This window comes from Castor canadensis, chromosome 1 (assembly GCF_047511655.1).
Source record: "Castor canadensis chromosome 1, mCasCan1.hap1v2, whole genome shotgun sequence".
Classification (NCBI taxonomy): domain Eukaryota; kingdom Metazoa; phylum Chordata; class Mammalia; order Rodentia; family Castoridae; genus Castor; species Castor canadensis.
The window spans coordinates 18,990,450-19,018,344 of NC_133386.1; the positions used below are offsets into that span (position 1 = coordinate 18,990,450).

At 36.0% G+C, this 27,895-nt stretch overlaps 1 protein-coding gene across 9 annotated transcripts in view; it reads right to left on the minus strand.

The window, feature by feature from the left end:
- Grm1 (glutamate metabotropic receptor 1) overlaps positions 1-27,895 on the minus strand; it is a 406,588-nt gene that overhangs the window by 18,899 nt on the left and 359,794 nt on the right. For 8 of the 9 annotated variants that reach the window (XM_074072567.1, XM_074072583.1, XM_074072592.1 and 5 more), the window contains one exon: positions 19,018-19,948. The exons of the other annotated variant lie outside the window; for it this stretch is intronic. In XM_074072567.1, coding sequence (XP_073928668.1) covers positions 19,018-19,948 — 931 coding nt within the window. The remainder of the gene's footprint in view (positions 1-19,017; positions 19,949-27,895) is intronic. 9 annotated transcript variants of the gene reach the window in all.

Genomic DNA, 27,895 nt, shown 5'->3' on the forward strand with positions numbered 1-27,895 from the left:
TTGCAGCAGCTACCCAATACTGCAAACATATGGATCATTTTTGTCTTACACATTGCTTTTCCAATCATCCTTGTTGAGAGTTATTCTGCCACAATCTATTTAGCTCTACCAAGAACGAAACTCTCATGAGAAGCTCTTAATTTCTTAATTTGTGCCAACCTGATGGTTGCAAATGACACTTTATTGTTTTTCCTATCTCTGTTCCTTTGTTTAGGTTTCTTATTCTTCCTAGGACTTTGAGTATATTTCCTTCATGATTCTAAAATGTTTATCAGGTTCCTGTACCACTGACCATATTGCAGTGTATATGACATTTCTGTACTTTTCCTGTGATCCTTTTCATTCTTATTATATGTGATTGACACTAATTCTTATCTCCCATACTTGGTTAGTTATAGTGCGGAGGGCAGGATCTATGTGAGATTTATTATTAAGTGCTATCTTATCCCTCTTTTACATGCCCCAATTTTGTTAATAATTAAGGAAACCATCGTTTCTCATGAAAAACAATTATTTTTAAGAGCAAAGGAAACACTCTTAATAATTATGTCATGAAAAAAGCCATAAACTTGGACGATCCTGGACATACACAGACATATGGCCATTTTGCTTACTGTAAATATTGAATGAATGATCAAACAAGTCAAAACAGAATAGAGAAATATTGCTAATATGAAAATAAGTCAGAAGTATTCTCTACCACTTTGTTAACTGCAGGAATATCAAAAGTCATTATTTTTATTACTCATTCCTAAACTAATTTTAATATTGAATGCCATAACATTCACATGAAATTTAAATTTTAAGAAGTTTAGTAAAAATAGCGTGTGTTATAATGAGGACACATGTTAAATGTGAAGGATCTTTTTTTTTTCGTGTATAATTGTAGATAATTTCTATCAACATCTTTATGCTTTCATACATTTCCCAAATTGTGGACAGTGAATATTTATTATCTTTTTAACACAAAGCTAAGCAATATTAATACCTGCTTTTTTCAAAAGAAATCTATCAGAACCTATAATTAAAGAGAAAGAATCTTTCCTCTTAGCCTTATTCCCATAGCTGAGATATCATATGGAAGCTATGGACATATTTTTTGTGAAAAACTAAAATTAAAAATGATAAAAATGTATATCAAAATACATGAGCAGTTACTAAGGAAAAATTGAAACAATAGAACTTGGCAATAAATTTTTAAATTTTTAGGTTGACCAGTGCTGAAGTTTTTTTCTTTTAGAATTTTGTAATAGAGTATAATTAGCCCTTATCCTGCAAATAAATTGATTTATTATATAGATATCTTAAGTGTTTGTTCTCACATATAGGCATCATTGCTAATGAGAAAGTAAAAGCTCGAAATCTGGGGGAAGGCAACTCAAGTGACACAAAAGGGAAAACAGTTAAGGTGAGACTTTTTATTATTTTACTTGGATGTATCACAGAGGGGGAGAGAAGATGGTAAAAAAAATAAATCACCAAAAGCTAAAATCTTCACTTCAGGACATTTTGCAAAAAGTTAAAGAAGAGATCATTTCCTAGGTAAGAGGCTTAAAATCAATTATAAAATGAAAACTATAAAGCAAGCAAATCACTTAAACCTAGAATTTTGTGAGGATTAGATATATCCTCAATATTAGATATATTTTTCCACTGGGGCTTATTTTATGTATTATTTCTCTTAAAGCAGAGTCATTAACACACTCATGTCACCACTCATCAAAAACCTGCAAAAGAACTAAATCAGCAGCTATTATACAACTTCTCTCACAGAGTTACAAGCAGAGTCACCACAGCCTAAAAACAACCAGTGTCGTCCTAGCCTAGTGAGAAAGGAGCAAGGGAGAGATTTAAATGGTATGAGAAGACATGTACTTTCAGCTAAAATATAATACCTTGGAGCAAACCAACTCCCCCATTTGAAAACATCTAGAAAAGATGATAAAATATTTTTTAAAACCACCAGAAGACAGAGGGATGCTGTCATGGCAACCAGAATCAAAGAAATCAATAAGGCAGAGGAAGAGAATTTCAGAGACATGAGAAGATAATCTTCAAGCTACTTTTCCACTCAGGATATTTTATAATTCTTTTTTCTCTCTTTCTTTCTTTCATTTTTTTTGGCAGTACTGCTAGATGCTTGAGTCACTCTGCCAACCCTTTTTTGCACTGGTAATTTTTGAGATAGGGTCAAACTTTTTCCTCCAGGCTGGCATTGACCACCATCCTGATTTTTGGGCTTCTTCTTGTAGCTAGGATGATAGGCATGTGTCACCAAGTCCAGCAATTGTTTGAGATAGGGTCTTCTGGACTTTTTGCCAGGACTGACCCTGAACCATGATTCTCCCAATCTCACCCTCCAAATCTCAGCCTCTCATGTAGCTAGAGTTAGAGGCATGAGCTATCATGCCTGGCTGATGATTCTTTTTTTTCAGTACTCAGGGCCTTCACCTTGAGCCACTCCACCAGTCCTATTTTTGTGAAAGGTTTTTCAAGATAGGGTCTTGCAAAGTATTTGCCTGGGCTGGCTTCGAGCTGCAATCCTCCTGATCTCTGCCTCCTGAGTAGCTAGCATTACAGGCGTGAGCCACTGGTGCCTGGCTTGATGATTCTTAATATAGACTGAGAATCCAAGCAGAAGATTTTAACAAAGAAGCAAGAAAAACTTTTAGTAAATTCATAGGACTCCACACACAAAAGTTCAAGTTCAAATTTTCCCAGGCAGCCAGGACTTGAGGAGCTAAGATCCTAGAGAAAAGGAGGGAATGAAAAGTGAAGCCAACACTTAGTTTAGAAAAATTTGCAAATTTCAGGCTGGACAAAGCACACAGGATACAAAGCTAAGCAGGAAGTTCCTAGAAAAAAAGAGTAAAGTTTTTGGAAGTCACACAGCGCTGAGCAATCAAAATTGGGGTTAACAATATTCAAATGATTGGGGGGGGTGTCCAAGTAAACAACAAGGACCAAGGATCTCAGTTAGGACCCCTGTTGGCTATGCCCTTGTGACAGGACACACCAAGTGAAGCAGAACAAGTTTTATAAAACTATAACCACATTCAATTCAGTTCAATCCACAACTGTATTATCACATGGAAAATCACTTAGGAATATATAAGCATACAAAGATGGTTTCTGACTTACAATGGTTTAAGATTTTTTAAAACTTTATGATGATACAAAGCAATGCATGGTGAGTAGAAACTGTACTTTAGATCTTGATTTTTGGTCTTTTCATTGGGCTATGATATGTGGACTATACTCTTGCCACGCTGGGCAGCAAAGGTAAGCCACAGCCTAGTCTACCATGTCAATTTTCGGAAACAACTGACAGTCTACAGTGACCTCTGGTGCCAGTCAGCATTTTTTAGATATTGTGTAAATTTTCTGAGCATTTATAAGGTAGGCTAGGGTGAGATGCAAGATACGATGTGTGGTGAACTTGACAGGATGTATAATTTTCATGAGACATGCATATATTTTCAATGCATGATGAATTTATTGGGATGCGACCCTATTGTAAGCCAAGGAGCATCTACATTCATTGTGCAAAATAATAATGATTGTATAAAATATGCATTAAAGTGCATAACAAGAAAGTACAGAAGTTGGTAGACAATAAATTTATCTATTTATTGTTTCATTTGTTTTATGATTTTTGCCTTGTTTGGAAAGTGATAAAACTACCAATTTATTTGAAATCATAAAAGGTTAAGGAAGGCTTTCCTATAATCTCTATAGCAGCCATAAAACAGTAAGAAAAAGTAGAACTAAAATAATAAATAGATGGGAAATTTAATATTAAAATATTAGATTAATCAAAAGAAGGAAAGAGGAAAATAATGGAACACAAATTCAGTGAGATACAGAAAATAGTTCAACAGTGCATATAAATATGGTCATTCAATTTATATGTCAGCAATTACATCCAACATAAATAAACTAAATATTCTAATGAAAAGGAAAACATCAGACTGATTAAAAATAAAATTAACCTATATGGGCAGCTTATGACTAATTTTCCTCAAGCATAAGCATACAAAAAAAGCTGAAAATCAAGGGGTAGAAAATTCTTTATTATGCAAACACCAACCAAAAATAGCAGTATCTTCCACAATAGTATCAAAGTAGACCTTATGACTAGCAGACTATACAGAGAAATAAAAAGCAGAGCTTAGAAATTTAAGACTCAATGACTATTTTGTAATAATTCGCTATATTTCCTCATGTTAACAAAATGATCACTGCAACTGATATAGAAAGAGAACCTGACCAAATTCAATGCCTATTCCTTGCAAATTTCTCAGAACACTTGGAGCATAGGGAGTATCTTCAACCTAATAAAAGGCATCCATATAAATTCTAAAGATAACATCTTAATGATGATGAAAGTTTTGAGTAATGGTGATCACATCCTAGACGTACATTTGGCCAGTCATAAAAAAGAACAAAGTTAGAGGACTTAAATAAAGATTTAGATATCAAAATATTGTGGTATTTGTTGAGAGATGGCTAAACACATCACTAGAACAGAATAAAGGTACTATGTGTTCAGTTGAATTTTAACCAAAGTACCAATGTCAGTCCATGAGAGAAGGCAAGTCTTTCCAAAAATTGAAATGGCTGAACTGGATTGTTGTTTAGGGGCAAAAACAACAGAGCTTCATCCATTCTGCTATGGACTGAATTCTTGCACCTCCCCAAAATCCTTATGTTGAATTCCTAACTTCCAATGTAATACTGAGAAGGCTGAGCCTGTGGGAAGTAACTAGGCCATGAAGGTAGAACCTTCATAAATGAGATTAGAGTCCTTATAAGGACACCCCAGAGAACTCCCCAGTGTCTGTCTGTGTGATGTGAAGGCACATCACAGTCTGCATCTCTGAACACTCTCATTAGAAGCCACCTATATATAAAGCACTCTAATCTTAGACTTCAAGTCTCTAGAATTATGAAAAATAAATACCTATGGTTTATAAGCAACCCTGTCTATGGTACTTTGTTACAGAAGATTTAACTGACACCATGTGTGTTAAATCCCTTACACTACACATAAAAGTTACTCAGGATCTAATACAGTACTAAATGTAAAAGTCAAAACCCATAACACTCGTAAACAAAATAGAGGGATATACTTATGACCTGGAACTGGCAAATATTTTTAGACTTGAATGGAAAAAGCACTAACCATTAAAGAAAAATTGATAAATTGGAATTCATTAAAATTAAAACCTTTTGTTCATTGAAAGATACTGATAAGAAAATGAAAAATCAAGACAAATATTGATAAAAATGTATAATACATGTATCTGACAAAGAACAAATGTCCAGATTATAAAATCAGTAATGAAAGACAAATAACCTAAAAAAAGATGGCAAGAATATCCACTATACATTTAACAAAGAGGGCATATAAGCCAATAAGCAAAAAAAAAAATGACTCCCAAGATCATTAGTCATCAGGAAAACACAAATTAAAACTATAATTAAATATCTCTACACATTCATTATAGCACTAAAACATAAAAGGCTATCAACGTCAAGTGCATCTCCCTATATGAGGTGCTACGAGGTCCACTTAGTAGGAGTGGAAAATGTCAAGCCACTGTGAAAACCTGATTGGTAGTTTCCTGTAAGTTAAAATACACCTTCTTTATCATCTAGCAATTTCATTCTTAGCTATGTAACAACATGAAATGAAAATATATGTCCATAAAACAAATATTTATGTTGATTGTTCTTTACTTGTCATAGTGAGAATTGCAAACAACCATCAATGGGAGACTAAACTTTGCATCTTCATACAATGGAGTACTACTCAGAAATTAAAGGGAATAAAATTCTGATGCCTGCAAGAATATGGATGAATCTCATGTTGTGTGAAAGAAAAGCTACATGAAGGATGAACTACTGTATGATTTCCTTTTTATGAAGTTGAAGAATGGGCAAGATTAATATATGGGATTAATGTATGGGGACAGAAATCAGAACAGGAGTTCTCTGTAGACAGAGAGTGGGGTAGGACAGAAAGAGACACAGGAACTACCTGGGGTAGTAATAATGTTCTATATCTTGATCTTACGTTGGTTACCTGGGTGTGTTACCCATTTGTGCAAAATGCATCCAATTATCATGAATATCTAGGCATGTTACTATATGTAATCATGCCTCAATACAAAGGATATGAAACGAATGCATAAAAGAATTAGAAAGTACAAACACTGAAGTAAGCCAGAGATGATTCAGTCTGTAGATATTAGAAATTCTTGAAAAAGAAAACAAAAGCAAGGAAGCAAATGCTGAAGACTGTAATTCAACAATTTTTTTGTAAAACTAAATAGCAATTTGTAACTGCATACCTAAGAAAACTGACCTAGAATAACATATTTCTGGAAATATTCTAGCAAAATCAATGAACTTTATAGATAAAGAAAAATAAATATTCTGGATGTCTAAAAATCAATTAATGTTTTTATAAGGGAAAATATTTCAGTATCAGAATTTTGAACAACAAAGTTTCATACTAAATGTAACTAGAACAACATATTGAAGATATTAATAAAAGCAAAATGTGCATCCTGAATTACAGCCAGCAAAGTTGAGTTTTGAAATAGAAATCACAGACAACATGTTTTCAACAAGCAAAAATGAAGTAAATATTATTCCCATGACATTTTCCTGGGAAATGTATTCTAGAAAAAGTTTACTAAAATTCCTAGGAAGACATCATAAGGACTAGTGGTAAGTGTTAAGCATATCCTTGACTGTAGAACTAAGATTAAATGAGAGTTAAAACAGAAATTACAGTATACAATGACTGACTACATAGCCAGATAAAGTAGATACCATGAAACTAAAAAGAGGAAAGGTTATGTCTGATTTATTTTAATTCTTCTCAGTAATGAGTTGGTAGTGGTACTATTAGTGGTTATTCTAGGACACTCATATGGTGATTGTGGAATGATATAAACATAGTTCTAAAATATTCTCAACTCTCATTTTCTGTTTCCTTGGGAACTTGGCTTCTTCTTGTGGGAGAAAGGGAATATTATATGTAGTACATAACACATGAGTTATCTATGAATTTCTAGATCAGAAAGGCTGAGAACAGAAATAATATGTAGGCTATTGGACACTAATTTTGAGCTATTTCTTAAAACCTACCTTCTATATAATCCATTGTCTTAGAACAATAAGATGTCATATTAATATTGCATGTTCATAAATACAGTGTGGGAACTGAATGTGGTTATCACCATCTCCATTGAAGAGATAAAAACAACTGAACCCTCTAAAGAAGTAAGTGTAAAAAATATGGCATGCAGAGCATAATTCCTGAAGAAAGGTCTTTCAGGAGTCAGCAAGGATCTGGTCTTGTAGTCATCCATCCCACCAATCACCTCCCAGGTTGATGATGAGAGCAAGGCATATTTTGTCTGCTCAATAAATTGGTGTATCATCCATAGCAAGACTTATATTAGACAAGTTCATGAAACAAGGTTGTCCTACACCAAAATTCCAATTTCATTCACAATGAAAATAATGTCCGGGAATGAGGATCAGAGAGGTCTGCAATCATTTTCAGTGTTTGTTTCAATGATTGAATTCCTCTGCTTTTGAGTCTGATCAACCTCCCCTTAACAGATCAATCATGTTTTAGTATGCTCATACATTTATTATAGTTATACATTAACTTTCATTGCTCTTGAAGTCCAGGAATTCAGGTGAAGGCATAGCTGTGTTTCCTCTGTGTGGATCTTAAAATTGAATTTTTTGAGCAACGTTAGTTTTAATTGTGTTTTTACCTCCTTAAACTTTCTCTGTGTTCACTTTCTTCATCCTCTGCTGTCAACGCCAATAGGTATGGCAACTGTGCTCTTTCCCCAGACCCTGCAGCCACCTCCTCCCGGAACCTCAAGCCCCCCCCTCTGACTCTTGTGCATCTCTGTATGAGAGGACAGCAATAGTTCTGAAACACACATGAAGCCAACCACAATGCACCCTGCTTGACGACTTGAGCTCTTTTCCATCACACAGAGGATAAGATCCAAGCTCTGAAAGCCTATAGTGAGGCCCTCATGATCTAATTGTTGAAGACCCATGAAGTCTCTTCTCATCATGCTTTCCTTCCTCCTTTCTCTGCTCCAGACACCCTGGAATTACGCCACATCCTTCAGCCTTCAGAGTTTATTCCTGCTAAGAGCTTTTACATTCTGGCTTCTTGACCAGCCCCCTTCCTTTCCTAATCAGTGCCTTCTCCTTCTTCAGAGGTCTCAGCTTAAGCAATACTTCCCAGAAACATTTCCAGACCTCTGACAACCCTCCTGTATCACCTTGCACTTTTCCTTAGAAACTCTCACCACACTTGTAAATAATCTTTCAATGTTTAGTTTCCTGGCCAGATTTCAATGTCATAAAGCATGGGTCAGGTCTGTTTTGTCTCCACTGTATTCCCTACACTTGTCTTAGTGTCTGGCACATAGTATGTGATAAATAATCATTTATTGAATGGACGAGTCATTATTCTTCCTCTTCTGGATCATGAAAGGTATGTCTCAGGCCTTCAAACCATTGTAACTAACACGGAGAAAAAAGTCAGCCCTAAAATAATTTTTTTGGCTTTACTTATTTGAAGCTAAACAAATATTCCTTATGGGAAACTACTACCAGATTTACTTCTATGGTTTGGATGTGGTTTGTCCTCCAAGAGTTCATGTGCTGAAGGTTTGGTCCCCAAAGGTTTGGTGGACCTTTAAGAGGTGAGGCTTGGTGGGGGTGGTTAGGTCATTGGGGCACTACCCTTGATCGGGATAAATGTTTGTCTGTGACATGAGTTAGCTCTCTTGACAGTGGGTTGTTGCAAAGCAAAACTACCTCATGTGCTTGGTGCCTATTTCCAGCTGGTTGCCTTTCCAGTTCTCTGGTATCTTGTGATACAGCCAAGCAGGACTTTACTAGAAGACAAACAGATAAGGCCACTGAATCTCAGACTTTTTGCCTTCAAAACTGTAAGCAATAAACTTCATTACTTTGTAAGCATTCAACCTCAAATATTTTGTTATAGCAACAGAAAGTTCACTAATTACCTACTGATTTTTTTCATTTTCCTAATATACTGTGCTTTCTCCTCCCTTACATCTCCTTAGTACTCCTTCTGCCTAGAACATTATCCCTGCATCTGTACACACCTAAACTCACTCTCTGCTACTAACCTCCTCTTTTGGTAGCTAATGGAGCCATTATCCATAGATATTCTTTGTCCCTGATTTCAAGGTCTGTCTATTCTAGAGGTCCTTCTATTGGCATTCTGAGAATTCTCTACTTTCCTCATCATAGGTAGGACTTCACCCTGCCACATTCTCATTGCTGGGCTTCCTGCTGCTGTTTCTCGACTTCACTCTACATGAAGGTCTGTGAGGTCATGACCATGCTATTTTCTTCATCAATAAATTGTCCACAGTTTGTAAAATAGCCTCTCTATCTCTGCCTCTCTCTTTCTTCTCTCAAATGAAGGATTATATTATAAAACACCTTACGAAGATGTCTACTGTTTGCAATCAGACACTGTTTGAATCAACAGGTAAAGTCTCCGAGTTGGCTGATGGTATCCCTTCTCCTCCTTCACTCCTACCCTGGCACCATTGCCATAATTGCCTTTATGTACTTCATGTAAGTCTGTATATTTTTCTCAATTAGCACTTTTCCTAATCCCTTTCTCATATCCATCTAAGCCAAAATGTAGCTGTGCTACATCTTATCAAGTAGAAAATGATATTAATCCCCATGGTGCTGAAAGGGTTTACTAGGAGTATGGTAAATGAATATGTATTTTTACAGCTGGAAAACAAGGTGTTTCTTATTGTCATTGATTTTTTCTAAATGGTTGTTTCTCAGAATCTTTAGCAGTATCACCCTAGAGATGTAGTCTCATTTTTGTCAGCAGCCAACACTTCATATATTGTGAAGATAATCTGTAGAGAGAGTATTATTTAGTTACAAGAGATTTCCCTTGACCCTTTGAAATAAAATGAAAGTGCACATGTACTTTGGAGTGAATGTTAACAGTAAACATGTTTTTATTATTTGTCTATAACTTAGGTATATTTTAATTAATTCAGAAGATAATGTTTTAATGATATATTTTTCTTATAAATCAAAGAAAAACAAAATGAGACTGGTCCCCTTCTTTTTATTCATCATGATGTATCTGAAAAGCATATTATAGCCAGGAATCTATATAATAAACACAGCAAAGATAAATACTAGTTTTTTAATCTGCTTGACTCTACCCCTCTCATCTTCATAATAATGCTGTGTCCATTTTATGGGGTTTCCATTCCCCTCCATTGCCAGTGTTCTTCTATATCTTATACAAACCATGTGGATAGAGGGAATTGAATCAGTCTTTGGGTATCTGGACCTATAGCAACATATAAACTTAAAAGTATTGTGATAGCTATCCTTAGAGAAACTATGAGAGTCCAAGAAATAGAGAAATAAAATCCAAAAGGAGAAGATGAGGAAGGCATGCAGAGAGACAGGAGAAAAGACAGAGGCTAAGTCATTCCATTCAGGATCTCAGTCTTCCACATGGCCCAGAAGAATTCTGAACTTTATACTAAGAGCGACCTGATATTATTCTTTATATTAAATACCCCACCCACTTTTGCTTAAGCTAGCTTAAGTTGGCATCTGTAGCTTTCAGCTAAAGAGTTGTAATTAATGAAACTATAGGCTCTGTCTACATAATCTGAAACTTCCAAATCCAGTGTTACTTTCTTCTTAATTTCTTCATTCTTCAAACTGTCAATATTTTTCACTCTTGGACTAGCTTTACAAACACACTCATGTTAACCTGCTTCCCTTGTGAGTAAGTAACACATTATACTGGACACAAAGGTGAACAGATGGAATGCAAATAACCTCATGTTTCTTTAGCTGGGGCCAAGCATGGATTGGCTGCTAAACTGTGCCAATGATGTCCTTCCTCACACACATCTCACAGGGAGTAACACGTGTATACCTCCACTTTCAGCAGATCTACATATTCACCATCTGTATAGAATGAATTGGTGGTGATAATACATATCACCTGTGTCTAGAACTCTCCTTACTTAAAGGTGTAATAAAGAGTTCTGTGCTAATGTATGATTTTCCTTACACTCTTTCATGTTTTCATAATTTTAATGTCACTAGATAACAGTGAATGAGATTTTACTCTGTACTAGACACTATGCTATGGTGTTCCCATAAATGTCCTCATTTAATCTTCCTAAAAGCCCTACAAGTATAATGATTATTCATGTTTTATAACTAAGTTCATAGAAGTTAAACAATTCGCCCAAAGACTACATTTTTGAGAAAATCAGACAACTCAGTAAACCATTGCTATGAAGTTAGTATGTATGCCATCCCAAAATTAATATATTGAAGTTTACACTAATGTAATATTAGGAGGTACTATCTTAGGGAGCCAATAAGACATGAGGGCAGAGCCTCGCAAATGGAATTAGTGCCCTTACAAAAATACATAAGTAAGCTCATGTCCCCTCTCTCTGCTCTCTATTGTGTGAGGATATGAGATGATAGCCGTCTTTAAAACAGTAATTGGGTTTTAACTAGAATTCAACAATGCTGGCATCCAGTCAGACTTTCCAGCCTCCAGAAGTGTGGGAAATAAATTTCTGATGTTTAAGCCACCCATCTGATTTTTTTTTTGCAGTGCTGGGGATCAAATAAAGGCTTTGTGAATGTTAGCCAAGTGCTCTATCACTGAGTTATATCTCAAGTCCTTGATTTTTTGAGACAAGGTCTCACTATGTAGCCTGGGCTGTTCTTAAACTCACAGTCATCCTGCCTCTACTTCCAGAGTGCTAGGATTATAGGCATGAACCACAGTATCTGCATGTGATTTTTTTATATAGTAGCCTCAACTAACATAACGTCTAACTCTGAAGATGCTCATCCACGTGAATCACATCATACTATGTATTTCCTGTTCTAAGTTCCACTGTAAGGTGTATGGTATCAATAAACTATGAATTCCTTTATGGCAAGCTCCATGGTTTATTCATTTTAGTCAAGTCACCAGTGAACACATACATTATTGAGGTAACAGACATACTATCTGAAAAACTATGATTTTAGTCCCATTTCTTTCTCTTTATAAAAATAGTCTTGAGCATTCCAAGCCTCAGTTTATTTGCAAAAGGATGTTGTAAACATGCCTTGGGCCACTATGGATAATCATGAGACTATTTCTAAATTCAGTATAGAAACTACACATTATGACATAAGTATAAAATGGTACTTTTGAGAACTTAAATAAGTGTCAGTCACATAAGTTTATTTGAATTTGAAAGAAATACAAGTGACCTGTATTCAAAATGGACTGTGATCTTTTTGAAGTTGTAGCATAATCTGTACCCATTGTCTCAGTTTAGAATTTATAGAGTGTTAAATAAGAGTATTAAAAGTAGCTATTTCTGTGTTATTTGCAGATTATGTTAATTTCAAATGAAGAAAAAAATGTTTTAAAATTTTCTACACTTAATGGGGCACAAGTTGTGTCTACCTTCATTGTCCTGAGTCATTCACCCTCCCTGTACCTAAGCCCAGGGCCTCTCCAGGTGAGCTCTCACAGTGACACCTTCCTCCACACACAATTTCCTTAGGAGGCTAAATTATTCTAAAGTATGGCTAAAGTGCCCTTAGGTGATGGTAAAGTGTTACATCTTTAAGGAGTGTAGGCATTTTGACCTGGAGTTTTAGGCAGCACAAGGTTTATGCCCCAAATAAAATACCCTCATTCTGATAGCCTGAAGCACCATGGCTGAGTGACCTTCAGGGAGAGAACCAAGGATTTCTAACCTTTTCCAGTCACAGTGGAAAAAGTGCAGCTGCTTCATCTGCAGTTGAACATATCTCTGGATGCACAGTATCTTTCTTTATTCCACCAACAACTCTCTTTACAGGCTGAGACTCCTCCAGGCTGCCAATAATTTTCAAAAAGCACACCCTGTGTTCCAGACTTTCCCTCCTTCCTCCAATCTCAAATCTTACAGTCAATGTTTATTAGTCCAAAGGCTGGTGGGGGGTTTATTATAGTCCCTAAGTTCCCAGCCTCATTTTTCATCCTGTTGTAATGCCAAGCATTACTCACACAGATAAGAGGGAACCAGAATCAACCACATACACCATGTTCTTTAGAGTGCACACTTCGTTGTCACAGTTGCCAACTGATATCAAATGGTTTTTATTGTAATGGCACAGCTCTTGACTGGGTTCCTGGTATGTTTTCAATTGTTCCTTTTACGTTTTCAATTGTTCCTTCCCTGTTGGCTTCTTTCTCAGATATTACAAACATGCTTAAACATGCCTCTGGTATACCATTCCTCCCTCTTCCTCTGCCTTCTTAACTATGACTTCAACAACTTGCTTCCTTTCATACCAGACGTCTCAATTTATTGCACAATAACTTCTACCAACATTGTACCACTGAAAACTCTCAAGGCTAAGGAGAGAGTCTCTATCCTTGGGATCCAAAGATTGGGTCCTAAGCTCTAACCTATTGAAAGAGTCTGTTATGAACTGAATGTTTGTGCCTTTCCGTCTCTAACTCATATGTCGAAGCCCCAATCCCCAGTAAGATCATATTTGGAGATGGGTAATCAGGTAATTAGGTTTGGATGAGGCTTTAAAATGGAGCCCCGGGTGGGATTAGTGCCTTTACAGAAGAAACAACAGAGTGACCATGTTCCTCTCTGTGCCTGACACAAAGATGGCATATGAGCACACAGCAAAAACACTGGCTGTCTGCAATTCCAGGCGAAACCTCCAACCAGATCAAGAAACCCTGATCTCAGACTTCCAGCTTCCACAATGGAGGGAAAGTAAATCTGTCTTGTTTAAGCCATCTAGTCTGTGGTGTTTTGTTTTGTCAGTCCCAGAAAACTGTCTCTTCCTTAGTTTCCATGAAACTGTATACTCCTGTTTCCCCGATCCTTTTTTAAAATCACTCTTTGTCTATTCTCAGATTTTCCTTCTTCATTTTCTCTCTTAAGTGAAAGTATTTTCTAATCTTCTTACTTCCATTTTTTCTTTTTATTATGTCATAACTACTCACTAAACATTCTGACAATTGAGCTTCAAAACTTGAACTCTAGGTTAGACCTTTCTCTTGAGAGCCAGACTTGAATTTTTAAGTTCCTTGTGGGTGCTTACACTTGGATACCTTACAACATTTTCAATCAATAAGTCTGAAATCTGACTCATCAGCATCTCCCTGAACTACTCCTAAATCCTCGCTGTTTTATAGTAACTGTATTTTCCCATCAACCTGGCTCAAATCACAAGAGACTTATTCTATTTTTCTTCCTTCTTTCAGATCTCTTTACTGGTATTCCAGTTCTAACGAATCAAACTCAAAAAACTGTCATGGGCATGCCTTGGATTCAATGTTGATTCCATTGTCCTAATTTAAGGTTTTTATTTTTAAGTTTTAAATTTTAAACTATATTAAATAATCTTTGTATTATCCCATAAAACTTATATACATGATTATGAAACTTTGCAAAAGCCTTTAATGTACTTTGTGGTTTATAGAAAAAGTATCTAAACTTCTTCTTAGAAGTTGACCAGTATCTACAATCTGTCTCCTTCCTGCATCTATAAATTCAGCCATCCCTATATCCCCCTGTGCTTTAATCATGTCAGATCCCATGTTGTGGCCCAGAGTACATTGACATTTCTGAATCTTCATTTCCCGCATGCTAGGTGATCTCCCCATAGCACAATTTCTCCTATAGACAAAAGTTTCTAAGATCAAGTTCAAATGCTGCTTTTCCTAAAAAATCGTCCCAGTCCTTCCCAGATGGTACTTCATAGGTAGACTTCTCTCTTCCTCCCTTGGACACTCATAGTTGTGTACTATGTCTCCTATCCCAGCATATTTACTTATATTTTTGTCTTTTTACTATACAGCAGGATACTTGCTCTTATATATTTTTTATCCTAACACTATATCAAGTACCTAAATGCTTTCAAGCTTATGGATGAAACAATATTGATTGCACAGATGATTAAATCAGCAGTAGAAGATCCTCAGTAAATATTCTGTCAAGTGGTAAAATTCTATAACATAATGTTCCATAAAATCCTCTGATATTTACTATAAAATCAAATGAGGAATTACAATAACTTTTAAAGTCATATATTATATGGTTCAGAAAAACTAATTTCAAAGTGACAGATTTTCTCATGAGCCAGACTGGTGAATGAGTTCTTATTAGAGGGAGATGTTACTGCTATTTGGTTATGGTATCTATTTGCTCACTATCAGGCCCTTTCATAATCAAAGGAGAAAAGACAAACAAAAATGCTTACCAGGCCAAAGTTACTTCTACTTGTGGAAAACATATGCTTTTAGTAGACAGTAAAGAGGAAAATTTCCTCAGAGCATTGTTCCAGTCACTATTTCACATAGCTTTTTCATTCAACAAAAACATTCAAATGGTTAGGAAATATTTTAGGAGAATAATAACATTCTGTTCACAGGAGCCTATGCTGTAAAATTGCTTCTTATACCAATCTGATACATTTTTTGTGGTTGTAATTTAGTTTTGTACACATTAGGTATGCAAAAATTCAGAGGAATGCATTGTCACATTATGGCTCCATGAGCCATCAAATTATTTGGCAGTCATTGAGTTTATTTATCCAGAAAATAACTAGAAATGTTAGTTTGACATTGAGACATTGATATAACGATTTTTAAATAAGCACTTATTTATATATTAATTTTTAATTTAAATAATGTTAACTCATTTTTTCTTAAGAGGAAATAATAAATATCTATCTAAATAATTTACTTCTTTATGAATGTCAATGGATTTCTATGTTTCTTCTATTGCTAAAAAAGAAGAAATTTCTGATATCTTTATATTAGCTTAGGCCTAAATATTTTCCTCTTTAAAATGAAAGATAAAGAAATTAGCAATGTCAAAGGCAGTTATATTTCACTCGATTTTCCAGGGTTGAACTATGTCTAAAAAAGACTGTTACTGTAAATAATTTGAGTAACCCAACTCTGAATTTGTTGATTAAACTCTTCCTAAATTATCTTTAGAAAATGTAAAGCAAGTGTCCAAATCTGTAGTTGTGTCACATATTTGGCTATGACTAAAATTTAAAAATTTAAATAAACTTTGCAAAAACAGTCATGCAACATCACCCTTCCAATCTATGTGAAAAACGGGCTGTTGTGAGAATGTCATTGGATTTGCATCTCCTCAGAACAGTATTTCAACAGATAGACCAGTTGGAAGCTCTTCATTATAGCATCTGCTCTGTGTTTATAGCTACATATGCAGATTGCTGAGCACACTCAGTGCACCATCAATGCAGGAACTGCACATCCAGAATGGTAATAAACTCATTGATGATACATTCTCTAGCACTTTCAACCCCTTGCTTCACTTGGCAAAACTCTGCCAGACTTTTATCGCAGCAGAAAATATTAGATTGCTTGTGAATTTTGTAACTTTGGAAACAAACCAGGAAAACATAAAATGGCAATAAAGAAAGGTTAAAAACATAGAAGCTGAGATTATTGTTATATTTTAAAATTACAGTCTCACAGAGCATCAAAATAAATAAGAAAAATGAGTAAACAAATGATTGCTTTCCACACAAGTTGACCTCTATGGGTCAACTCTTTTTCATGGTGATACAAATTGTACTAAGAAAGATGCATGTTATAATGGTTAATTAGAACTATATTCACAACAGAGTAATCTGATAATGTTTGATAAATTAAAGTTAATAGTTAAACAATTTGCTGGTAAAACTTGTACTCCCAAGAGAATCAAATCAGTTAATTGAGATAAGCCAATTTTTCTCTCAAATGCAAAATCTAAAATGAAATTAATTTCTAAGTTCATAAAGGTGAAAAGCATTTTCTCAGATTACAGGGAAAGCAGTTCAGGTATGGGAAAATGGTCCAAACCTACAGCAATGTCTGGCTGCTGGAGAAGGGCTACACATCACCAAAGTAATGTCAGGTAGCTCCCTCTCAGCTCCACAGCAAGCACTGTGTATGACTCTTTAGTCACAGTTCTCCTGGAAAGGTGGCCCCATTTATCTGTCAACCACTGGGAGAGCTTTCAAGGATGCACATTCCTGGGCACTGACACAGGAGATCTTAATTTTATAGGTTCTCAGAACAACTTTCAGAAATGACTCATGACCAAAAATCATGTACAAATTTCTTAAGAACCAAAATGAAGGCAGAAAAGTTAGAAACATGGAACGAGATGTCGTGGATGACTGAATGGAACCCTTATGACACCATATACCATTCAGAACAGGGAATCCCAAGGAACATTACAGTTTAAAGAGTATCTTCCTTCTTTTAGTTTGGTTTCTCTCATTCCTTTCCTCTTAATAAAATTGCCAGGATGCCATTTTACATATGTGCACTGTAACTAATGGTTTATTTCTCTTTTTTCTCTCATGATCAGGCACTGATGTTTTCTTTCATGCTAATAACCCTTCCAGGATGCTACAAAGAAATTCATGGCAAAGGTGAAGAAGTTATCAAGCAACTTTTATGAGCATTATCTGGTAAAGAAGTTGAAATTGATTCAGTGAGAACTAAGCACAAATTATTGGCTTCATCCTTGTGTTGATAAAACTTAGGGATGTCTTTGCTTCAAATAATAGTAACTATGGATTTAAAAACTTTTTTTCTAAGACTTTCTCATTATACTCACAAGTGATATGATTTTTTTAAACGTGCTCATGTTGGACATGACAAATAAACATATAAAACCCAGAATTTTAGTGCATGCAAATTTTTGATATATGTTAAGAAATTTCATTCCAGTTTCAGACCTAGGCAAAGAATGGCTAAGTGGGATCATATTTAAGTAACGCAAATGAACATCAGCTTAGTTTCCTGATCTAAACAGTAGAGGAAAATAACATCCATCACACTTACCTTGCTTACTGACCGAAGTAAATAAAAATTTATAAAATTTTTATTTATAAAATGATATATATGTTTTAATTGTTACAAATAAAATTTTCACTTTCAGAGGATCATTTTAAAGAATAAAATCAATCCTAATAGGAAATTGCTTACTTTTTGTGTAATTCAATTACCTTTAGAACTTCAGGTTCTAAAGTATCTGTGTCATTTTTAAAACTGTAAATGGAACTTGAAATTTGTTTTCATGGGTCTCAGAAAAATGACACATGAAAATATTTAACATGCTTCATCTTAAAACAAAATTAGTAGGAAACTGCTCAAAAGAATTACCAGAACATAAATCATCTGGACTTTTAAGTTCGGTGTCATTGCCTTTATCTGGTTGCTTGTTTATGTTTAGCTTTTGAGACTAAGAAATCATTCTGATTATGGCCTTGAAGTAGAGATAACCCAATTCAGGTGAAGCATTTTGGAACACCTGTCTTACAACATGCATTACAGTTTAATAAATAAGAGAGCTATGATAAGGCTGTCACTTAAAGGACCTTTTTTTCAAGACAGTGTGGCTCTTAGTTGCAGTCCAATTTTGAAATGGAAATTTCCTCAGGGTGCTTAATTTCTTGCCCTCCACCCCAGATCAGTTATGATGTGGTTCCAGAATGATAATAAATCTGAAACCGTCTTCAAGCATGGTCTAAACTGTAAATTAGAATAGTGTTTGCATCTCTGACTCAGACCAAAGAGGTGTGTTGATGCTCCATTAGAGGCAGGACCCATATAAAAGGAAAAACACCACTGGCAGAATGGCAGTTGTGCTTCAGTTCATTGTTGCTTCATGGTCCTTGCTCTTTCAAAGGAATGAAAGCAAAGAGGATTTTTAGCTCTGTATTGCTACAACAGAATTTGAGATTTGAAAAAAGAGAAAAAGAGAGAAAAATTTTGAGAAAGTAGAGAGAAACAATTTGGACAAATGAGAGAGAGAGAGAGAGAGAGAGAGAGAGAGAGAGAATGGCCCAGATCAGACAACTCACTTGGCGTTCCCTGCCCCTGGCTTCTTTCTTCGGAAAATATTGAGGAAAGCGTTGGAGCGGCAGGGCAGCTTGCCATCTCCCACATGCATGCGGACCACATCAGAGGTGGTGAAGGCACTGCGTACATTCCTCTCGGGCTTGGCGATAATGATGTACATCTTGGGAGTGAACATGCACCCCAGGGCCACCGTCACACTGAGGCTCACTGCAAAGCAGGTAGTGATGATCTTGTAGTTGCTCCCAAAGTAAATGGGCACGAAAGCTAACCAGATGATGCAGGTGGTGTACATGGTGAAGGCGATATATTTGGCCTCGTTGAAGTTGGCGGGCACATTGCGGGTCTTGAAGGCATAGTAGGTACAGCTCATGATGAGGAGTCCATTGTAGCCTACAGGGGCCACCACACCCAGGTTGCTGGTATTGCAGATAAGATAGACTTCCTTGATACTTGGGTAGGACAGAATGGGCATGGGAGGCTCCATGATGATCAAGGTGACCACCAGGGTTAGTTGCACACTGATCAGAATTGAGGCAATGATCACCTGGGCCCAAGCACTCATGAACCTGGGTTTGCGGGTACAGATTTTCTTCTTGCTGCCAGCCAGGATGCGTGCAATACGATTGGTTTTGGTCACTAAAGCAGAGTAGCACATGGCAGAGGAGAGGCCAACGAGGAGGCGCTGGAGGTAGCAGGATGTGGTAGTAGGTTTGGCAATGAGAGTGAAAGGGCACACGTAACCGAGGAAGATGCCAGCTAGGATGATGTAGCAGAGTTCTCGACTGGAGGATTTGACCACAGGAGTGTCCCGGTATAGCACAAAGATGAGGGTCACAAACAAGGTAACGAGGATGCCCAGGCAAGAAAAGACGATGGCTATGATGGATTCTATGTTGCTCCACTCAAGATAGCGGACAGGAATGGGCTCACAGCCTGTGATGAGAAAAGTTGTGTTAACGTGAATCTGAGATTTCAGCTGAGCAATATTGACATTGCTTACACTGCTATATTTACTTCATTCATGATTTTCATTGCTTTATGTTATTTTAAAAATTGATAATATTATACAAAGAAAAATACTCATCTTCTTTTCCTTGAGCAGTCATGCCCCCAGGCCTAATCTCATTGCAAGCCTAATATGGCATATTTGAACCTATAAAAATGATATTTTCTTTTTATACTGGCACTCTATTGATAGAATTTAAAAATTTTTGAAAAAAAGAAAGGGGAAAAAAAAACCCTTGTGTTTATAGTGATGGTCAAGTGGTAATAACATAAAAAATACATTAGTAAGAATAACCTAGTAGGCCAGGCCTGTAATCCTAGCTACCAGGGAGGCAGAGATCAGGAGGATGGTGTCTGAAGACCAGCCCTGGCAAACAGTTAGAGAGACCCCCATCTCAACCAACAAGTTTGTTGTGATGGTATCCACCAGTAGTCTTAGCTACACTAGAGTGTGGGTAGGAGGATCAAAGTCCCAGCCTGCCCCAAGAAAAAATTAAGACCATAGCTGAAAAATAGCGAAATCAAAAAAGGGCTGGGAAGTTCGATTCAAATGGTAGAATGCCTGGCTAACAAGCGTGAGGTCCTGTACTGCCAAAATAAAGAAGTAAACTAGTAATTTTTAACATTTTATGCAGTCATTTTCTATAGGCAAGTATAGCTCATAGACAAATTATGGCCAGCAGAGTATTTTACTAATAAATTTAATTAGAATTTGGTAGAAGAATCTCTATTCTCTTGTTTACCCAATATTCTATGTCATTTGCTTAAAATCCCTTTAGTAATCCATGATCTGTACCTGGCATTTGCAGTCCTTTGAATTAATACTCTCTAATAGACATACCAAAATGAATGAAATCTCTCCCACCCATCCCTTGAAAGAAGAGACCAAAATTGAATTTCTAAATGTCTAGCTTATGTTTTCCCTATAGATGGAGAATAAAATCTGTTTAGTATTTCACAGTGAGGGTGTCTGGAGACATCCTCTTCACAGGATTTTATGATTGATCTGGCTAGTATTTCCCAAATTGTGAAAGTAAAAACATTTCCATAAATTTAGGAAAAAGCTCATTGTTCTATAACCCTGTCAGCAAGGAAACACCAGGCTGGTTTTAAGCCCATTCAGTCAATCAATATCAACCTGCCTCAGTGAACATGTCTTTTCATGCCAACCAACAAGAGTTAGCCCTTGCTTCTGATTGTCACCCACCTGGGAACACACTCACTTCAATAAATGAATGCGAGTTGGTCAACAACAGTCTCACGTGAGTATCATATTTCTACAACTGATGTTAACAAGATCATGCTCTGAAAGTTTATCAATCCCTAAACCAAATATTTTATTTTATTTTTAATTTTTATTTTATTCATATGTGCATACAATGTTTAGGTCATTTATTCCCCCTTCCCCCACCGCCCTCCTTTACCCCCTCACTCCCTCCCTCTCCTCCCCACCCCCTTGCTACCCGGCAGAAACTATTTTGCCCTTATTTCTAATTTTGTTAAAGAGAGAGTATGAGCAATAATAGGAAGGAAGAAGGGTTTTTGCTAGTTGAGATAAGGATAGCTATACAGGGAGTTGACTCGCATTAATTTCCTGTGTGTGTGTGTTACCTTCTAGGTTAATTCTTCTTGAACTAACCTTTTCTCTAGTTCCTGGTCCCTTTCTCCTATTGGCCTCAGTTGCTTTAAGGTATCTGCTTTAGTTTCTCTGAGTTAAGGGCAACAAATGCTAGCTAATTTTTTAGGTGTCTTACCTATCCTCACCCCTCCCTTGTGTGCTCTCGCTTTTATCATGTGCTCATAGTCCAATCCCCTCGTTGTGTTTGCCCTTGATCTAATGTCCACATATGAGGGAGAACATACGATTTTTGGTCTTTTGGGCCAGGCTAACCTCACGCAGAATGATGTTCTCCAATTCCATCCATTTACCAGCGAATGATATCATTTCATTCTTCTTCATGGCTGCATAAAATTCTATTGTGTATAAATACCACATTTTCTTAATCCATTCGTCAGTAGTGGGGCATGTGGCTGTTTCCATAATTTGGCTGTTGTGAATAGTGCTGCAATAAACATGGGTGTGCAGGTGCCTCTAGAGTAACCTGTGTCACAGTCTTTTGGGTATATCCCCAAGAGTGGTATGGCTGGATCAAATGGTAGATCAATGTTTAGCTCTTTAAGCAGCCTCCAAATTTTTTTCCAGAGTGGTTGTACTAGTTTACAATTCCACCAGCAGTGTAAGAAGGTTCAATTTTCCCCACATCCTCGCCAACACTTGTTGTTAGTGGTGTTGCTAATGATGGCTATTCTAACAGGTGTGAGGTGGAATCTTAGTGTGGTTTTAATTTGCATTTCCTTTATTGGTAGAGATGGTGAGCATTTTCTCATGTGTTTTTTGGCCATTTAAATTTCTTCTTTTGAGAAAGTTGTTTAGTTCACTTGCCCATTTCTTTATTGGTTCATTAAATTTGGAAGAATTTAGTTTTTTCAGTTCCCTATATATTCTGGTTATCAGTCCTTTGTCTGATGTATAGTTGGCAAATATTTTCTCCAACTCTGTGGGTGGTCTCTTCAGTTTAGAGACCATTTCTTTTGTTGAACAGAAGCTTTTTAGTTTTATGAAGTCCCATTTATCTATGCTATCTCTTAGTTGCTGTGCTGCTGGGGTTCCATTGAGAAAGTTCTTACCTATACCTACTAACTCCAGAGTATTTCCTACTCTTTCCTGTATCAACTTTAGAGTTTGTGGTCTGATATTAAGATCCTTGATCCATTTTGAGTTAATATTGGTATAGGGTGATATACATGGATCTAGTTTCAGTTTTTTGCAGACGGCTAACCAGTTTTCCCAGCAGTTTTTGTTGAAGAGGCTGCTATTTCTCCATCGTATATTTTTAGCACCTTTGTCAAAGACAAGTTGGTTATAGTTGTGTTGCTTCATATCTGGGTCCTCTATTCTGTTCCACTGGTCTTCATGTCTGTTTTTGTGCCAGTACCATGCTCTTTTTATTGTTATTGCCTTGTAATATAGTTTAAGTCAGATATTGTGATACTCCAGCATTGTTCTTTTGACTGAGTATTGCCTTGGCTATTTGTGGCCTCATGTGTTTCCATATAAATTTAACGGTAGATTTTTCACTCTCTTTAATGAATGTCATTGGAATTTTGATGGGAATTGCATTAAACATGTAGATTACTTTTGGGAGTGTAGACATTTTTACTATGTTGATTCTACCAATCCATGAGCATGGGAGATCTCTCCACTTTCTATAATCTTCCTCAATCTCTTTCCTCAGAAGCTTATAGTTTTCCTTGTAGAGGTTGTTTACATCTTTTGTTAGGTTTACACCTAGGTATTTGATTTTTTTTGAAGCTATTGTAAATGGAATTGTTTTCATATATTTTTTCTCAATTTGTTCATTATTAGTGTATAGAAATGCTAATGATTTTTCTATGTTGATTTTATATCCTGCTACCTTGCTATAGCTATTGATGGTGTCTAGGAGCTTTTGAGTAGAGTTTTTTGGGTCTTTAAGGTATAGGATCATATCATCTGCAAATAGGGATATTTTGACAGTTCCTTTACCTATTTATATTCCTTTTATTCCTTCTTCTTGCCTAATTGCTCTGGCTAGGAATTCCAGGACTATGTTGAATAGGAGTGGAGATAGTGGGCATCCTTGTCTAGTTCCTGATTTTAGAAGGAATGGTTTCAGTTTTTCTCTGTTATGTATAATGCTGGCTGTAGGTTTGTCATATATAGCTTTTATAATGTTGAGGTACTTTCCTTCTATTCCTAGTTTTCTTAGAGCTTTTTTCCTGAAATGGTGTTGGATCTTATCAAAGGCTTTTTCTGTATCTATTGAAATGATCAAGTGGTTTTTGTCTTTGCTTCTGTTAATGTGGTTTATTACATTTATTGATTTTCGTATGTTGAACCACCCCTGCATCCCTGGGATGAAGCCTACTTGGTCGTGGTGAATAATCTTTTTGATGTGTTGTTGAATTCGGTTTGCCATTATTTTATTGAGGATTTTTGCATCAATGTTCATTAAGAAGATTGGCCTATAGTTCTCCTTTTTGGAGGTGTCTGCCTGGTTTTGGGATAAGTGCAATACTGGTTTCATAAAAGGTGTTAGGCAGTTTTCCTTCCCTTTCTATTTCGTGGAACAGTTTAAGAAGGGTTGGTATCACTTCTTTAAAGGTCTGATAGAATTTGGCAGAGAATCCATCAGGTCCTGGACTTTTCTTTTTGGGGAGACTCTTGATTGCTGCTTCAATTTCATTTTGTGTTACAGATCTATTCAGGTGATTCATATCCTCTTGGTTCAGTTTTGGATGATCATATGTATCTAGAAATCTGTCCATTTCTTTAAGATTTTCAAATTTATTTGAATATAGGTTCTTGAAGTAGTCTCTGATGATTTCTTGGACTTCCATGGTGTTTGTTGTTATCTCCCCTTTTGCATTCCTGATTCTACTAATTTGGGTTTTTTTCTCTCCTCATTTTAGTCAGGTTTGCCAGGGGTCTGTCGATCTTGTTTATTTTTTCAAAGAAACAACTTTTTGTTTCATTAATTCTTCGTGTGGTTTTTTTGGTTTCTATTTCATTGATTTCAGTTCTTATTTTTATTATTTCTCTCCTATTTGTTTTGGGATTTGCTTGTTCTTGTTTTTCTAGGAGTTTGAGATGTATCATTAGGTCATTGATTTGGGATCTTTCAGTCTTTTTAATATATGCACTCATGGCTATAAACCTTCCTCTCAAGACTGCCTTTGCTGTGTCCCATAGGTTCCGGTAGGTTGTGTTTTCATTTTCATTGACTTCCAGGAACTTTGTAATTTCCTCTTTTATTTCATCAATGACCCATTGTTCATTAAGCAATGAGTTATTCAGTTTCCAGCTGTTTGCATGTTTTTTGTCTTTACTTTTGTTGTTGAGTTCTAGTTTTATTGCATTGTGATCAAATAGAATGCATGGCATAATTTCTATTTTCTTATATTTGCTGAGGCTTGCTTTGTGCCCTAGGATATGATCTATTTTGGAGAAGGTTCCATGGGCTGCTGAGAAGAATGTATATTGTGTAGAAGTTGGATGATATGTTCTGTAGACATCAAGTAGGTCCATTTGATCTGTTGCATATTTTAGATCTAGGATTTCTTTATGATTTTTTGTTTGGATGACCTATCTATTGATGATAATGGAGTGTTAAAGTCTCCCACAACCACTGTGTTGGAATTAATACATGCTTTTAGGTCTTTCAGGGTATGTTTGATGAAATTGAGTGCGATGACATTGGGTGCATATGGATTGATAATTGTTATTTTCTTTTGGTTTATTTCCCCTTTTATTAGTATGGAATGTCCTTCTTTATCTCATTTGATCAATAGGTTTGAAGTCTACTTTGTCAGAGATAAGTATTGCTACTCCTGCCTGTTTTTGGGGTCCATTGGCTTGGTAAATCTTCTTCCAGCCTTTCATCCTAAGCCTATGCTTATTTGTGCTGGTGAGATGGGTCCCCTGTAAGCAACAAATTGTTGGATCTTCCTTTTTAATCCAGTTTGTCAAACGGTGTCTTTTGATGGGTGAATTAAGTCCATTAACATTAAGCATTAGTGCTGATAGGTATGTGGTGATTCCTGTCATTTAGTCGTCTTAGTTGTTTGAAGGTTTGATTGTGTGTACCTAAGTTAGGTTACTCTCTACTTTAAACAAGCTTTTTCTTTTCCTGTAGTTTGGTGCTGCCTGTCTTTTCATTGTTAAGTTGAGTTTCACTTTCTGTGTGCAGAATCCCTTCAAGAATCCTTTGTAGTGGTGGCTTTGTGGTCATGTATTGTTTTAGTTTCTGCTTATCATGGAAGACTTTTATTTTAAATGATAGTTTTGCTGAGTAGAGTATCCTGGGGTTGAAATTATTTTCGTTCAGTGCCCAGAAGATCTCACCCCATGCTCTTCTTGCTTTTAATGTTTCTGTTGAGAAGTCTGCTGTGAGTTTGATGGGTTTACCTTTGTATGTTACTTGTTTTTTCTCTCTTACAGCCTTCAATATCCTTTCTCAGGTGTCTGTATTTGTTGTTTTAATGATAATATGCTGTGGGTCGGTTTGTTTGGTGTTCTGGTGGCCTTTTGCATCTGTATGGGAATAGATTTCTCTAGATTTGGGGAATTTTCTGTTATTATTTTGTTGAGTATATTATGCATTCCCTTTGCTTGCACCTCTTCTCCTTCTTCGATGCCCATGATTCTCAGGTTTGGTCTTTTGATGGAGTCAGTGAGTTTTTGCATTTTCTTTTCACAGGTCTTGAGTTGTTTAATAGTTCTTTGGTTTTTCCTTTAATTACCATTTCATCTTTGAGTTCTGAGATTCTGTCTTCTGTTTGTTCTATTCTGCTGGATTGGCCTTCCTTTTTGTTTTGCAATTCTGTTTCGTTCTTTTTTCTGAGGTTTTCCATATCCTGAGTCATTTCCTCTTTAATGTTGTTTATTTTCATCCTGAGTTCATTTATCTCGTTATTAATCATGTTCTTTGTTTCACTTTGGTGTTTATACAGTGCTTCTATGTAAACCAAACATTTTAAAATCCATATAAGATGAGCAGTCTCTTTTGCTAAGAGAAACTATCTGATTAGTGTAGCCATCCCTCGTTACGTAAGCACTAAATTTAGGTTTTGTGTTTGTTTTTTAACTCCACAGACAATTGTGTTTAAGAACCCATGGGAAATTGGTTCTAGTAGTTCACTGATAACCAAACCTTATGTATACTCAAGTACCTTATATTAAGTTGCATTGTATTTGAATATAACCTACACACATCCTCTTGAATATACTTTATTTTTTATTATCATATTATTGTACTGAGGTACGTTGTGGACATTTACAAAAGTTCTTACAATATATCATAGTTGAATTCACCCCCTCCTTTCTTCTCCTTTATTACTCTCCCTCCATTCCTGGAGTAGTTTCAACATGTCTCATTTTTCCATTATCATACATATTACATACTCCTATCTATACTTCAAATCATCTCTAGATTACTTATAATACCCAGTACAATGTAATAGTTGTCATACTGAATAATGACAAGAAAAATGTTTGCATATGTTGAGTATAAACACAACTATAATAATCTTAGTTAAATAGTACATGTTAGCAACAAGTAAACTTTTTTCTCTAATATTTTCCACCCAGAGATGCAGGATTGGTGAATAAGGAAGGCTTACCACCTTTTATATTTCTGTAGATTTCATCAAGATCATTTTAAACACCCTCATTTGTTAATATTTCTGGACCCCTCAGAGCCCACACTCTGTTTTCCCCACAATGTGACCCAGTGTCAACAAAGTTCTAGCTCAGGTTAATTTTACTGAGTCTTATTGAATGTATTTAGTTATCTTAGACTTGTAATTGTGTAGGTGTTTGTATGAGGCCACTAAATTTAGAACTTCATGTAAAGTAATTATACCTATCTGGTTATTAGGCATAAGTCAACAAATATTTTGCTTAAGGGATATACCATTTACTAAATTTTTTTTTTTTAAATCTGCTTATTCCCCTGCTACTTTCTTTGCTTTTGCTACTCTTTACCTACATATGTAGTTTTATTTCGTGTGGGATTTTTGTTTGTTTCATTGTTGATAGTCTTAGTTTGGTTTGTCTTTTAATTGAATTGTTTTTTTGTTGAGTATAAGAACATTGGTCACTGAGGTCTGATAAAACCCAGGGCGTGTCCAGTGTAAGCTGGCTCTGGGTGCCACGTTTGGAGATTGGTCAGTTAAATTGATAACCAGTTTTTAAAAAGTGATTGGCAACTGTTTCTTGGGTCCCTTAGAAAATGTTCCAAAGTTTTCCAAAGTTACTTCTTATGTTGTTACTTT